The sequence below is a fragment of the Agelaius phoeniceus genome, chromosome 5 (assembly GCF_051311805.1).
Source record: "Agelaius phoeniceus isolate bAgePho1 chromosome 5, bAgePho1.hap1, whole genome shotgun sequence".
Lineage (NCBI taxonomy): Eukaryota > Metazoa > Chordata > Aves > Passeriformes > Icteridae > Agelaius > Agelaius phoeniceus.
The window spans coordinates 31201106-31218191 of NC_135269.1; the positions used below are offsets into that span (position 1 = coordinate 31201106).

At 35.8% G+C, this 17086-nt stretch overlaps 1 protein-coding gene across 1 annotated transcript in view; it reads left to right on the top strand.

Moving 5' to 3' along the window:
• The window catches only part of POC1B (POC1 centriolar protein B), a 46789-nt gene that overhangs the window by 16820 nt on the left and 12883 nt on the right, over positions 1-17086 (top strand). Inside the window, 2 exon segments of the mRNA XM_054631738.2 lie at positions 425-577; positions 8061-8147. Coding sequence (XP_054487713.2) covers positions 425-577; positions 8061-8147 — 240 coding nt within the window.

The following is a 17086-nucleotide window of genomic DNA, read 5'->3' on the forward strand; positions in this document are numbered from 1 at the left end:
AAAAGAGATTCCTGTTGCTAAAACCCTGGAAACCAGGTGTTTTAGAGTTCTGTGGAACTCTCTCATTTCTCTTATTCCTTCAAACTTTCTTGTTAGACCTGCAAGCCTTTATAGGGGGCAGAAATTCAACAGTATATGATCCCTTAATCTGGCAGAAAAGTAACTTGGGACAGTTCAGTGGGACAGTTTGTGATTATAGATGTGTTTTAGGGGTTACTTTTTGAATAGATTGAACCACATCTTTTAGATTTGAAGTAAAGATACTCTGGGGAAGTGTCTGTGTTGCAGTAGACATCAGACTAAGACATCACTGCAGTATTGTTATGATGCAGTTATCTACTAGTAATAGCAGACTTTACTGAATAGTTAGGTTTTGAGCACTGAATAGCCTTCAAGTAGTTACTGATATGAAGATTTCTTATAGGTGTTACTATGGAAAACCAACTTTGACACTTTGGATTATGAAGAAGTTCTTGAACACAATTTTAGAAGAACACATATTGATGATCCTCCTCATCTTCTTGATGTTTACCCAAGGTCATGTCATTTCCATGATGAAAAAATTACATCAATTGAGGTGAGTGCAATAAATTGTCTAATATAGGAAACAAGAAGCTTCTGTTAACACTGACATTTATAGTTATATATGTTTTATGTGTATCAGGGAGCTTTTTATTGTTATGTGTAATACTTTTGAAGCAACCATAATTTATGAATCCTCATTAGGGCTATTAGGTAAGCTGATGCTGGCAAGTTTAAGCTGAAATTACTTTCATGCTGCTTCTGTGTCTATACATCTCATTCAAGCAAAACATACCTGATAATCTGGTTTCTGAAATAACTCTGCAAGTGTTGCAGTAGGTATCTTGAGCTTTACAATACTTATCAAAATACATCATTGTAAGGAGGACAATGTGCTGATATTACTGAAAGTCAAGTACTTGCTTGTCACAAGCTGTCCCTCTTTCCAAGACTTTTAGGTGTTGTGAGAAGATATCTTGATATCTACCTAAAAGACTTTCTAGGCTAGCAGTGTGTTTTACAGCACTATTTCCTGATATTTCATTCTTGAACAGTAGTTACTGTCAAACTATCTACTGGCATCCACTGAAAGTGTTGGAAATCAGGGAATAAAAGTGCAATGCCAAATGTTCTGTGTCAGTATTAGGAAAAATCTTGTGTTTGTCAAATAATCTGAAAGTTATGCCCAATAGGTAAACAGTGCTATGCCTTCAATGAGGCCATTGTTTATGCTTTATTTGTCATAGTCCCTGATAGAGCTGGCTGGCTTCTGCATGGTGATTACCTATATTTTCTTCTCTTTTTTGATAGTCTCCAGGTTCCTCTAGTGTTGAAAATCATACCTGAAATAAATCTAGAACAGCAATCAGAACTTTCTGGTTACTGTAATATGCTATCAGAGTACTATAGAAATTCACCATTGCCTGGTTGCCTACATAGAAAATGTAGATACTGCTGCCATGGCATTTGTTTCCTGCTCAGAGTTTTAAAACATTGATATTTGGGGATATTGAGCTTTTTTTTGGGTGGGTGGGTGTGTTTGCAGTATGAATACATGCAAATGAGTGGTGTAAAGATTGAGAACATTTGCTGGAGGAAGAGAATTCTGACAAAATAAGATTTCTTCTGTGCCTGGTTCTATTGCCAAGTTGGATGTGTAGCTTTCTAATGCTTAGCATTTTGGTCACAACAGGATGACTGCATCCTGTTCTGACCAAAAGCTTCATTAATGAACAAACTTCATAAACAAACTTCCGTGCTGGACTTTCATATTTGTTGTAAGGTAAATGAAGTTCATTCAGTTTACTGGTACCAGCCTTCAGTATAGCTGGTCAATGCCAGAACAAACTCAATCACAGCATTAGCCAGCAGGTTCAAGCCAGTCTTGCTGGAGCAACATTTTGCTTTGAGACCATTCAAATTGCACTCAGTTATAACATGTACTAAACAAACACAATGGCTTATAGCTGCAGGGGTCCATTGTCTTCTTTTCAGGTCAACATTTCCAGACCTCTCTGATGTTTACATGCCTGGTAAAGATGTGAATATACTCTAAATGAATTTTTCAATTTTTTTTTTCTTGTTCTGGGTCTTGGGTAATTAAGAAGCTCTGGAAAAGCATTAATGAGTTCAGGCTGAAGTTAAACTAAGGCTAGGAAGCCTCATTATCAGTACTGAAAAGGCTCATCAAGGAAATTCAGTAGCTGAATGTCAAGAAATTATTTATTAGTTAGCTTTGACAGAGTTAACTTAGCTTTATGTTTGCATTTATTAATGGCTGCAGCATTTGTAACAGCTGATAGGCTCCTGGGCTACTCCATAGTAGTGAAAGAGCTCTATGGCTTTGTCATAGCAAAGTTTTGGACTCTGTGTTATATTTTCTGGCCTGATTTCAGGATTTTAGTGAGAGTCGCTGTATTTAGTTTTCTATTAACATTATATTGTCACTAGAATATCTTTCTCTCAGGTAAATATCAAGTATGTTATATTCTTTGAGACAGTGTCGGGCAGTTTCAACAAAACTCATTATTATAATATAATATATTTTCATATTGTAAATTAAATAATAGAGTGATAGTGATTAGAATTGCTTTTCAGCTAATTTTTGGAATTAATGTAACGGTATAATAATTGAGATGGTGTTAAGGTGAAATTACCACATTTTCTCACTCCATTTGTCTTTTCTTGTTTTTATGGTTCCTCCTATCTGTCTCAACAAAAATTGTGGGATTTTTGTTGTGATCAGGAAGAATAGACCTCACCAACTGGACAAAACCATGATTTATACAGACAAAACTGATATCAGCTTACTACCAGCAGTAACATGCTTTCATTAGCATGCACTAATTCTTAGGTAGCACTGTGCTTGAAATTTTCCAGTGCTCCATCTTCTTAACTATTTCCTCTTCTAACTGAGAAAAAGCGAAATGTCTAGGCCCACTGCTCTGTAATCTGGAAAAAAAAAAAGAAAAAGAAAAAAAAAGTACAAAAAAAGAAAAGGACAAAAAAAGTATTTTTGTCCTTCTTCAGTTAAAATATTTTTTTTACATGCCAACCTCTTTCTAAGCCAGAGGCAATACAGAGAATTCTAGCATTAGGCTGTTCCACTGCAATCCTACCCTCATCTTTCAATGGTTCATCATGTTTCTAATATATAAGGGAAAGGAATCACAGGCATGTCAGAGGGAGCTTCTGGAGATGATCTGTTCTTCCTACCAGTGGTACATCAGTTCAGCTGTGTCTGGTTAGGGGGTCTTGAAGAGGTTTGGAGATTCCCCTATCTCTCTGTGTGATCTATTCCACTAGAGCATAGCAGTTGTAATGACAATTTTTTCCTATTATCTCATCTACACCTCAGATCATATGCAGAACTGCTTTCTTTCTTCCTGTCTTCCTTTCTTCCTTATTTTCTTCCTTTCTCATCCTATTTCTATGTGAACAGAGTAAGATAATTCATCTTAACTAAACAGAAGTAACAAGTAAGAGACCTGGTAACATAAACAAGAGTTACAGGCAGGCAGAGGAGGCAGTTTGGAGATGGGATTTTTCAAACTATCAATGACTGCTTAAGGTTTGCTACAAGCCACTACAATGTCATCTAAATGCTTGAGATGTGGTGTAATACATTGCCTTGAGTTATGCTCAGCTGGTTTAGTCACCTCTACAACAGGACTGAAGAGGGATTGCCTTAGGATAAAATTAAAGGTGTTAGAACACAAAAAGTTAAACGGATGTGCAGGCAGAACTCAAGAGGAAAGTAATTTGCCCCCTATTTTTAAAAATTCCTAATGTTTCACACCTTCCCTTTTTTCTTTTTTCTTTTTTTTTTTTTTTTTTTTTACTGCTTTTGGTTAGCTATTGCTTCTCTATCCCTGCTTGTCTCAGTGTGACAAAGTCCTTGTAATTCCAGAACTATATTCTGGGGGAATAGTATACACAGAAATGGAGCTGGCTCAGAATTTATTCAGCTGGGATCAGAGGCACAGTTGCAATGTTTTCACACATCACCTGTTGGAAATGCTGTTTTGAATAAAGCAGCTGGCACAAGGGCATAAGGAATTGCAGGTATCATCTGGTGTTTTGCCTTCAGGATAGTAACAGAAAGATGAAGCTTGAGTGTATTTTGCCTTTTCTGATTACTTTTTCTTATTCACTCTTCAAAGCTAAACATTGAACCAGTAGAATTTCAGATACCTTCCCTATTTTATTTTCTCTCTACCTACCTATTTTTGAGGCATAATTAACTTTTACAAGAAAATCATTAGTTGTGTCTTCTCAGCCCAGCAGTTGCCTGAATTTTAAAGCAGTGTTGAATTTCATGTTCTTGAGTTGTAAAACTTTATAATTGTCCCCCAACTGCACTCATCAATGTGATTCTTGAATATTCAAGTAAGGAGAGTTTTAATGCTTATGTTAATTTCAGTTTTTCAGACAACTTGGAAATGTAAATAACTTATTTGTTCTTTAAAGGCACCTATTTTTTTTTCTGTTGGTCACAGAGATAATCTTAGGTGATTACCAGCTCAAATTCAGGTGTCTAGCAGTATGTCTAAATTTAGCTGAGATAAATCCCTGTTGTTGTCTCTGTTTAACATAAGGACCTTGTGGAGTTATTTGAAAATAGTAGTTTAATTGGTTATGCAATTTTAGTGAAGTATACTAAAAACTACATTCCACTTGGTGAGAATTGTATCTCTGAATTTGCCATGTTTGTATGTAATTGACCTTTCATTTGCTAAAGACTTCTTTAAAATAAATTAATTTCTTTCAAAACAGCTTTGAGGTTTGAACACATTAAGGTGCATAGAGTTTATCTCTTGTGCAGAAAGAGCTTTTATTGATTTAATTTAATCTTAAAAGTTTCAGTGTATTTTCAGTTGTAAATATTTTCTCAGATGAAGGAAATTCAAATATACACTAGATGGCAGTAGAAAGAAGATTATATAGCTTGCTTGAGGGCCCCAGTCTAGAACAAAGAACAGTGTTTAGTCAAATTGAAAGCTAATTTTCTCTTAATGTGTTTGGAGAGACTATTTCACAAATCACTTTCCTAAGAAATACTTTGTGAGTAATTTAAAACTTCCTCTTTGAATTTTTCTAATTCATGAGAGATTCTGTAGAAACCTTCCTTTCAAATATATTTTTTTTTATTATGGATAAAAATGTGATAACTGCATCATGTTAAAAGATGATACTGAAAATATGTATATATCAGTTTATTATATATCAGGTAATTAAAGCAAGGCTTTGAAAGGAGTGTTTTTGAAAACCTGTAACATGTGACAGTACTCCCTACCTTGCATTTTAGTGCTCTGGTTTTTCTGTTTTGTTTCTTAAAGTTAAGTCTTTTCAAAGACTTACCTTGAAGATTTCCCTTGGTAAGATTATTTTACAGGTAACCACTTCACCTTTTCAGGGAATGTCAAGTAATTTGAAACTTTTACTTTTAGCTTCATTCCATTACCTCATTCATTTTTAGTGCAATATTAAACACTAGTATTTGTGTGAAGGACTTTGATACAGCCTTTATATTTTTGTGCATTTTTAAACACCTTTTAGATGCTATTTCAAACTAGTTGCTTAATAATTTTATATTGATTATTTTAGTATGGCTTATGACAGTTCCTCCACCTCCAGTCAGTGTTTATAGTGGTCTTCATCCTCCCCTTATCACTGGTAAAGCAATAAGCAGAAGCATAATCAGAGGAACTTTGATTCTAGCTTCAGGATGTGACATTTCTACAAAAAGAGCATTTTTTAAAACTTAATAATACCATATATTTATTTACCAACCAGTATCAAGAATTTAACTCATTCTGCAATATCTCCATGTATGCAACAAAGAGATACTATCTCAAAGAAGATGTTTCAAGAGCTATTAGTGATAATACTGCAGTAGTTCCTCCACATTAGAGTACTGATAGGTAGTAGGCATCTATTGTCCCCCTTCTGAAGAATCCTGCAGATGCATTGTCCTCTCTTCAGTGCCCAAATTATGCATGTCAGAAAATGACTTTTGTCTTACCTGTCCCTAGTATGATTGGCACTTGGATAATGCATTAATTATATCTATTGTAGGGCTGACAATGTCAGAAGCAACTGACCCTGATTATCCTGGGCATTGAACAAATGGAAACTCTGTGGACAGTTGGCTGTGTAATCTCAATAGATATGATATGTACAGAGGCAAAACAGTAAAATTTGCACTTCCTCTCCTGCTCACCTTAACACTGAAAAAGTGGTAAGCAATACTGTATGCAGAGGAGGTTTTGATTAATCATGTTTCTGCAGAGAAGATTCTAAAGGAGAAGTCCAGTTAAAATGGTAGAATTTTCAGCTAAATAGATGTTATTACATAGACCGTGTTACCTGGCTTTGGTTCTCCTCTTTCCCTTTCTTTCCTCCAATTCTATTTGACAAAACTGAAAGAAAACAAGGCTTGATCCTAATATCTACAAATGAGAGAGAATTTTAAGTGTTCAGCTGTGATGACCATGTAGCTGAATGGGTTTTCTTGATTGTCCCTGAGTCCCTGCTTATTCTTGACTGATGCACCTGTAATCAGAAGACAGAAAAAAAAGATCACAGATGATGAATGGCTTGTTGAAACTGAATAAAAGAAAGAGCTAAGCACTGCTACTCAGAGAAGTGAACAAGCTTAAAAACAGTGTTAAGATCTCACCTTAAGAATGGTTCATCATCTCTGATTTGTAAGTGCTGCAAACTGTAAGAATCATTTTCACTTTGAATAATCAGGTAATATCTGTTTTTGAATGTTTCTTTACCTTCTTACTTGCTAGTAAACTTTGTCCATCTTCTTTAACTTGTATTTACTGAGGGAGATCTTACTTCTATTAATTTTAACCTAAATTTCTGCATTTAAGTTATGTAAATCTAAATAAACTGAATGAAAAGTCTTCAGGCAGTACAAGGTGTTGCTACCCTCCTTCCCTGACTATTAATTCCAGATTGTATTCTAGCTACTTAACAAACATGTCTCTGACCTAAAGGTCTTTATATCAATGTATGGACATCAGGGATTTTTCCTTTTGGAAATAGCACTGAAGCAGTTACTGAGACAGCCCCTCTGGCTGAGCCAGAGTTTTGACAGTCTTCAGGTGAAATAGTAGGATCTTCCTCTTGAGAAGTCAAAGTAAAATGACCCTGGTAGCTAAGAAACTTCCAGTGACCAAACTTAATCTTGTCACTAGGCAAGTGTGAGCTTTGGGGGTTCTGGGATTTTTCTTCTGCTTTCAATAAGGTGGTTTGGATTAATACTGTCTCTGGATTACTGATGATATTACATCAGACTTCTTGGTGATTTGAAAGTCTTCTAGTCTTTCTGTAAATTTTGCCAGTTCATAAAATATTAAGAATAGTACTTCCATGCATCATTCTGAGAAGGCAAACATCTTAGGCTGTGATACACCTGGGTAATATAGTGATAGGGATAATATGCACACAGATTTCTTATAGGGATGTTATTCTGATCCCTTAGGTGAAACCATAAGATAAAAGCAGCTTTCTCAAATTCCGTATTCTCTGATTTCCTAATGCTTCACTCTCAGGAAAGGACATTAGCAAAATATTGCTAAATTTATAGATTAACTCCTATGGCCAAAAAAAGCCAGTAGTAACTGTGATATTAAGAGCAAAATTGCAGGTACTGTGATGACATTTCTGTCATCTATCATTCTTTCTGATCAATCAGCCTCTGAATTTGTCCCAGTATAAAGCACTTTTTCCTGTGGTTTCAGGAGCAACATCTTTTGTCTTTGATCTGTTACCTTATCACAGATTTCAGTGTTACCTACTACCTGTTTTCCACAGAAGTGCTTTCAAAGTTATTTTGGCAATCAGAGTTGGTACAGAAGAAGTAAGCATATTGACAGTCTGTTAGTAATGGATGATTTAAGGAACTTGAATAGGGATTGGGAACCAATTGATCTAGTCTGCTAAGTGTGTTCTCACTTTTTATTTCAGTCTTATTTCCTTTTCTCTGTTGGTGCTGAAATAATGATATAATTTATTTTCAACAGGTTGACCCTGCCTTTGATGTGCCTGATATACAAACACCTGACCCAGTTATCATCGATATTAGAACATCTTCATATATCAGTACTCCTGTAAGTTACTTTAAAAAAAAAAAAAAAAAAAAAAGAAAGAGGGTAAGGTGGGTAAGGTATAGCTAACATGTTCTGGAAATGTGCTTTTACTGTCCATATGAATGAAATTGATTTTTTAGCAATTGTCGAGTGCTCAGAGCTCAATATCCTAAATTCTCAACTTAAACTTTGTCACAGTTCCCAAGTCTAACCAGAAGATGGTGTAATAGCAAAGCTTTCATTTTATACCTACAGTTTTACCACTATACTAAGCACAAATTCTATTTATAAGCCCATGCTAAGTACATCTAAATATTCCTGTTAAAATTTGTGGCTTATTCTCAAACACTTTTTGTTATCTTCAAATAATGGTAGCACTAAAGAATCATTGTCTCACCAATACTATTCTAAAACTGATGTTTTATTATTTCTCCTTTTAAGGCATTTAATAGTTCCCTAGAAGGAAAAAAAAAAAAAAGGTAATACATTTTAAGACAGAGTGATGGGATTAGAGTCTTCTAGTGTTAGCTTTACATATGACATTGGTATGGCGTGTGGGAGGAGAGGAAGGCAATGTTTTAGCGGCAGTTTCGTGGGAGGAGAAATATGCTCTCCTGGTATGAAATCTAAAAGACATGCTGTTCTAGAATTAGGTTAAAATGAGAATTTTTCTTTTAGCTCTGAATCTGTTCCTGTGAATGCAAAATTGTATCTTGAGCAATTTTAGTTACCATAAAAAGTTTGTGTGGTTGAAGGGTTAATACTTATGAAAAGGCAGCAGGTGTGGTTTCTGCTGTTCTATTTTGTCCTGAATGCTTTATGAAAGCTATGTTGTGAAGGTACTATGTAAAATTCTTTAAGATCATTTTTGAAGATCATGATGCACAGGTTGATGAGAAACCTTTACTTCAAAACAAATAATCATATAAGAACTTATATTTGAGAGGTGATAATGTTATCTATTTTAAGGTTTATCAGTTGTCATGTTTTCATAATGGAAATATGGTTCTTTGTAGACTTACAGGCATCTGTTTAGTAGGCTTCACAGACAGTGCATTGTGGTGGATATAATTTATTGACTACCTATCATTTTTAGGTACTGTGTGTTCATTACTTACTCTGCTCATCACAGAGTTCAAGTGTGTGGTTGCACTGTAATTATTCCATACCTAAAAATCACTTAGTCTCCCTTAATTCTTTTCCTATGAAAGCACCTTATAAAACTTTATGCCCAGAACTCAAAGGCTTACATTGACCCAAGAAGTACAGCATTTTTTTGACTGCTGTCTTTCTGGCTTTACAATCTTAAATATAAAAATGTTGCTTCAGAATTTATGCTTTTTGACTGGGTCAGTAATCACGAATTTTTTTTTCCCCCAGCATCTCAATCTACCAGTTATCATTGGTTCTCGCCACTGTTGTATTTCAGCATTTCCCATCTGCCTCTTTTTCCATCTAGAAACATTTCTATAACCTTGTTACTCAGGCTGTAGCATTAAGGGCAACTGTCCTTTTCAACACAGGTTAACCCTAACCCTGCCACTGTTCACACAAATTCAGGAATCATTTGCATGTTTTCTTTGCCACTAATATCCTTCCTCTGCCACAGTCAATAACATTCTTCAACTTTGCTAACCAATCTGGTCCTCTGTGCTTTCTAATGTCAGCTCATCCTTTAGTATCATCTTCCTGTCCATTGTCTGTCTGCCACATTACCAGCTTCTGTCATTTGTGGAATTATCATCTGTTTCTTAATCAGGCCAGCCACCTAGACTCTTTGTGTCTTGTTTCTAGAGGGTTCTGGATCTCAGTGACTTGGACCTTTTTATCTGAAGCTTTCTCAGTTTCCTTAATGTATGGAGACTGTCTAATAGAGGCTTGATGTGTTCTTCATAAGAAAGAAGGAGAAAAGAGCAGACACTGCCTTTATTTCTATCACACCTTCACGGACAGATTTCCTTTTGATACAGTTTGTCCTCAATTGAATGATACTACTTTTGTGTATTATTTGTATTTTTTTTTTAGTCCTTTTTCAAGTTGAGGTTGCCATCCTCTAGTCCTCGTCTAATTCATCATCTTATCTCATACATATCCCCGATTCCAGCCCCAATGAGTTGCTCTTTTTCTACTGGTTGTCAAAGACATTATCACTGTGCAATTTTTTCCTCTGAAAACATTTCAAGACCCATTTTAAATCTGTTTATGGCTTTTTGGCACTGCTTCTACTGAAAGAATGCTGTTTAAATAACAAAAATCTTGGATCAGATTGCCAGGTTAATTTATGTGTGTCCTATCTATACCTACTTATTATTTTAAGGCTCTGCCTTGAGGAGTTCTTCTGCCCTTCTGACATGTGCAGAGAGAAAAATGCAGTCTGCATTTAGGTATCTTTATGCATTCTTGTTCAGTGCATTTATCACACATGTAACACAGCAGGATCTTAAGGGTTATTTACAAAACATATTGGCAAGTCCCTAGACCACTGGAAGTAGTTAATTATCATATTTACTTCAATTTTTCTGCTGAAGGGGAGAGATACTTGAGACAGTGATCCACAAAAATGCAAGTCTTTAAATACAGCCTTTCTCTGGGGTGAGTAACAACACTGAAACTTCTGTAGGATTTCTGGTGAGTTTCTTAAAGCTCCCTGAAACCCCTTCAGGAAGATTGAAAGTCTATGCAAAACCTTGTAATGTTTTGTTGAATAACTACCAAAATTCCTGACAGTAAGTGGTCAAAAACTTCTATAGGTCTCAGTCTAGTCCAGGAGGAAGGACAATAGAAGAAAGTGCTCTTCTTATTGAGAATCTTTTCTTCAACTTGAATTGTCCATTCTTCTACTCCTTTATGGGAAATGCATTATTACTGCCCCTAAGATGATTTGTGACAAAGCAAAAGGGTTTTTCCTTTTCCTTCCTTCTTTGAAGATTTGTTAATGAAAGTGATATAGTATAAGTTGAGAGGGATGTCTGGAGTAATTTCATCTAACCTTCCCCTTAAAGCAAGGCCAGCTTGGATCAGGTTCTTATGAGCCTTGTCCAGTTCATTTGTTCATAATGTGTAAGGATAGAGATTCCACCACCTTTCTGGGCAGCTTGCTCTAATGTTTGGTTGATGAAAATATTTTTTTTAATAATATGTAACTAGAATATCCTATGTTCCAACATATTTATTACCTTGAATTCGCAGTGGTCTTCTAATATGTGTGTGTCTGTCTTCTTACCCGTTAGATATCTGAGATGGCAGCAAGATCTCCCTGTACCTTTTCTTCCAGAGAGAAAACCTGGTTCTCTGCCTTTCCTCGATTTCATGTTCCAGCCCCTTTGATATCTTGTTCACTCTCAACTTGATTTGCTTCAGGATGTCAATGTCTTATCTGGGACCAAGAAGCCCAAAAGAGGACACACTATTCTACAGAATTTGGGTGCAGCAAAGTGTCACCATCATCTATTCTTTACAACAGTCTGCCTAGAGAAGATTTTAAAAACAAGTATTTAAAAATATAACACTCTTGATTCTTTATTGTGAATTTAAAATATATATTTAGATATTTTCTTAGCAGTTCATTTATTTTGAGCTGTAGCTGTCTAAGAAAATACTAGTATTATCTCTTCCTCCTACTTCTCCTCTTTTCAAGGAATTTTAATTTCTTGCTTCATCAAAAGCAACAATCCATTACAGCTTCCACACTTAAAATGCCTGCTTTTGTGTTTTGTTGTTTTTTAATTTAGTTCTATTTTCTTGCTTCAGAGGTTAAACTAAGATAGGCAAATATGAATGTTCTTACAGGGATTTTACTAAAAACACTTACATTATTAAACTGCCTGAATTGTAAACACCTTATCTTTTCAGCTTCTTTTCTAGCTTTGTACTAAAGCCAGTTGTTTTGAACATGGTGAATGAAAAATCTTTTTTCTTCTGAGGTTCATACTGATGCAACTTTTTTTGTAAACTCAGTGAAGGGAGTATGATCCTTGTGTCAGTGGAAAAATTTCAGTAAAATCTTCAGTGTGGAGTTGCTTTCTTTTGGACTACAATTACAAAGCCATTAAGAATTCCTGTGTATTATTATGGTTAGGAAATAGCTTTGGATTTGATGATTCATTTATTCAGTTCTCATGTGTATTATTGAAAGCACTGTAAAAATTAGCTGTGAATGCCTAACAAACTGGTACTTGTGTAATGTTCAGACTTTTTCAATGATAAGAGTCCTCATATGTTGCAGTTACCAGAAATTAGGTGTGTTCTAGCCTTTTGCACTCTGAAAATATTCACTAAATTGGGGTCAAATATGGGGGCTGGGGGTGGTGCTTCTTTCTCCTTTCTATTTCATTGAAGACTCTGAAAGCTTTAATGCCTCTCTACCACTCCTCCATGTGTCAAGCAACTTAACATTGCCTTTGTTTTCTGAACTATTGAAAAGGAAAAATTGGAAGTTTTGTTTCTCTTTGGGACTACTTCTTTCTGTTTCATCCTTCAATTTTAGTTTTAATCATGAGAGAGGTTGGGTCTTTTCAATTCTGCAAGGCACTACACTGGTAACCTCTGGTCCCTGATAAGCTGTTGGAAACAAGGGAAAGTTGATGGTGTCTCTGTAGTTTTTACTGACAGAAGCAGGAAATCACTGTAGAGGCTCTCTAATGTTTCATCCCCTGACCTTGCTCATGTAAACAGGATTTGGAGGAAGCAAAGCAATGTACTGTAATCTGGAAATCAGAATGTCTGCACTAGCTGGGAGATGTTTGCTGTTCTTTCTCTCCCAGTGCCATTTAACACTAAAAACAAGACATTCTTATTGTTCATTTACAGTACAACTCCTGCAAAGTTAAGACTGGGTTAATTACTGAGTAAGGAAAGATAAGGATTGTTTCTGTTTGGAGCAAAAAGAACATACTAAGTTTTAAAATAGAAAGTTTATCTGTACTGCATTTGTAGTGTGTCTTGAGGCAAAAAGTAGAAGTATCTGTGCTCTCAATTTGTTCTGTACACATTGCTTTCGCAGTTTGTGTTTCAGGGTTTAGGTATTTTTGATACACTTTTCTCTGCCTTTGTTTTGAATTTTAAAAAAGCCCCAAAAAACCAACCAAGCTCCACAATCAAAAAACACCCCATGTATTTGGAAAGGCAGCAATTATGAATGAAAAATTTGCATGTATTTTTCTATTTCTGCATACATTAAGGCTTAGTGAGCTCTTCTTCCTCATAGAAATTTGCTTTGAAAAATTCTTGCAGTAATGTCTCTTCCTTGTTCCTTAACATAACTCCAGAATCCAGTAGGAGAGGATGACAATAGAAGTTGTATGTTAAAAACTAATTTTTAAAACACTTCATATTTTCCTTACCATGCAACTTCAGATTTACTCTGATTTGCATCCTTTCCTAGCTTCAGCCTTACAAGGAAATAAAGACAAACTGTCTTCAGTGAGGTTAAGGGGAGGGTAAAAGGAAGAAAGGAAGTAATGGCAATTTTGTACATAGATCATCTCCTCTGGGGCCTAAGTCCAATTCAGAAGGGAACAGCTGGTAGAACAAAACTTACATGTCACTTCATTGTGCAGAGTAGTTACCTTTGCTGGTTTTTATAGATCATTTGAAAGCACAATAGCTTTCTGTAATTCAATGATATCAACTTTCCTAAATGTCCTCAGACAAAAACTCTGGTCATTACATGGTATGTATACATTTTTCTTTACCAAAGAAAAGTTCCAGCAGTATTCCCTTTGAAAGAAAGACTGAAATCACTGCCCCACTTGTGTTCCTTGTCCAAAACTCAGTTTCCAATTAGACTGAGCTCTGCACTGGGGAGTGATCCCATGGGTAAAAGGGCTTTGATAAGAATTGACAGTTCCCAGCCTCTTCCATCACCTTACCTTCTTTGTTCCCAGACAGGGAAATAAGAAAGGCCACTCCCTGAATAGCTATGAACTTTTTTTCATTTACTGCCATTCTTCTGATTACCAGTAAATGCTTATTTGAATTGAACTCCCTGAACTCCCAATGACAAGCAGAATTAAATTAGAAAATAGTGTGAAGAGATACTGTGTCCCCAAAGTCTTCTGGTAAAGCCATCTGCACCTTTTTCATAGATAAGCATACCAAAAAACTCTCAAACAGGCTCTGAATGGCTCCTGCTAAATCTTATACAAACACAGCATAAATACTGTAAATAGAGGAAGTTTGAAGTGTTCAGTGCAGCAGAATAAAAATAAGAATTGTGCTTTTCTGTCTTTGCAAATGAATCCCCCTCTCTGTCCAATCTTGCTTTTAGACAGGCAATTTTTAGTGTCATCTTGGCTTTAAAGTACACTTTAGACAGACCTTTCTACTCTTTGCATGCTAGGCAGGTAGAATGTTTGGGGCTGGTGCAAGAGGATAGGCTGCCTTCTCCCCAAAACTCTGCAGTTAAACACGTTCAGCTGCTCTCAGAGAAGGAATGTCTCCCATTCCCCCCAAAGGCTACTCCTAATCCATCTGGAACAGGCATGAAACAGTACAGCTTTTTCTGTTGCCCACTAAGAGCCTTCTAGGGAAGGTATGGTGTATATGAACAAAATGACTCATCACAAGTGCAGCAAAGATGAAGTGTTTCGCATATTGAACAGGGAATTTCTAAACTTGCATTTTGAGCTGCTGTAGATGTCTAGGCATGTTTAGAAAGATTTGTGTATATAATCTTAAAATTAGTATGCTTTGATACCACTAACATCAACTAGAACTTAAGGATCAATTGCTTGAATGTGAACCCAATGCTTGCAATAAAAGAGGAATATGATCCAAATGCTCCTTGCATTTTGTGGTGATGCTATTCTAACACAGCATGTAACTTCTGGTTTACAAGGAGAGAACAAGAGGTATGTTGTGCCTCTACATAATTAAATAATAATACATGTCCTGATTTTCCTTAATGGTCTTGATTATATTCTCTGAGTGAAGTGGAGCTGGAGAGAAAGTCAGGTTTTTATCGGAGACTGAGTTCTGAATTTGGGCACTAGAGAGTGCAAGAATATAATATTTCTTATGCTATTTTTAGCCTGCTTTCCTGAGGAAATGTACTTTATGAGATTGTGCTGTTTTGTCTGTCACTGTTCTGTCTCCCTAATAATTTCATAATCAAATAATTGGTGGGGTTTTTTTTTTAATGAAATTTGGAAATAAGCAGTTAGAATAAGGAAACATATTAGTGCTATCACTTAAGAAAAAGTCAGTGGATGTGATACTGGAATAGGCATGGAGTAGCTACCAATGACCCACCCTGTAATAGTGTCTCAACACGTATGGAGGGAGCTTGAGTTCCTATAGAACAGGAAGCCTAGGAGAGGGACCTAACAGGAAAAAATTGTACACGTGCACACATACACAAATATTTTCTAAGAAGACAGGCCTTCTAAAACTGGCAAAATTTTACTTTGTGTAGGGCCTTACTCAGGGCAGCTGTGTTTCAGGAATGTTTTTCAAGTTGATCCATGTGTGTATATTGTTCCTTTAGCACATTAGCACATTTCTGGGAACTGGAGGGATGGAAGTTCCAGGTATTATTTCTCACTCAGTTTCCTGAGATACTGTACATGTACACTCTGACCTTGTCTGCTCAAGCAGTGTTTTCCTCTGCTTTGACTGGAAATCTAAGCTGTATTCACAGTTCTCACAGCTGATTCTGCGGCATGCAGAAAATGCCCGACAGCTATCAGCCCACACATCCAATAACAACTGGTTCCTTCCTCTTCCTGGGGAAGAGTAACATCCTCTGAGAAGAAGTGTCCCCTGAGGAATGCAGCAACAGCAGCAAGCCTTTCACACAGGAAATTACTACTATAGCACTTGTAGAAAAGCGTTTCTGTCACTTGGATTGTCAGTCTGTAATGAGCTTCCTGCTGACCTAGATGATGATTTACTACTGATCTAAATGCCATTTGTGAGTCATTTAGCTTAATGGAAGTTAATGAAGTTATCATTCAGTGGTTCTGTTACCCTATAAGCACCTAGTTTAACTTTTTTAATGCAGTAGTACAAATAAAGTTTTCAACTTCTTAGTATTCACAGGACTTTAATAATTCTGAGATTGCACATTTTGTGGGACTAAAAAGCAAGGGAATGCAAAGTTTAGCTAATAATGTGTGTCTCTTAAAGGAGACTGCAAGATTTTCTTTTTGTGTAAGTTGCACAGTAAAGCTGAGCTACAGATCAGTTATGTCAGAAAGCAAGATTGTAAAGCTAAATACTGCCCTTGAATTACTCTTAGTTCTTAAATATAACTGGAGTATAAGTTTAGCACAGCATGCTTGCAACTGTGGGGTAGAAACTTGACTGAAATTTATATATATTATATTATGACTGAACTTAACTGAAATTTATATATAATATAAACTTATGTATATACTTGAATGAAACTTGTTTATATATAAAACTCATATGTTATTCAAAGTTGTTAAAGCAAGTTTGTTATAAAAGCAAACACTTTAATACTGCTTCAAAATTTTATTTTTTTCCTAAATGACAGTGCTTAAACAAGTGCTAGCAAATTCTATTTATCACTTAGATTAGGGTGATATCTAAACCCAGAGGATGCTTTCTGACTAAAAGCTTGTTTGAGTGTTTTCCAAATATGTTAGTTGTTCCAATACAGTACATCTCTCCTTGAAGCCATGCTGCATTACTGTCAAGTTTGCAGTAAGAGATGTAGTTACTTGCTTAATGTGAGATAATGGAGACACTGAGTCACATGAAAAGATTACCTAGGTTACTTAAGACTGAAAAAACGAGACTTTTCAAATAAAATTCAGCAACTAAGGAAGAAAGATTTTCTTCAGCAGATAGGTGTTTGATGTAGAAAAACATCTTGGTTTGCATCTTCCACCAAAACAGTGTGGGGGTTAGAAGTTAGGTAGAACAATGCTAAAGGATGATTTCACAGTCATTTCAACTTCATGGCTGTTTTTATCTGGTTAATTTCATCCATGTCA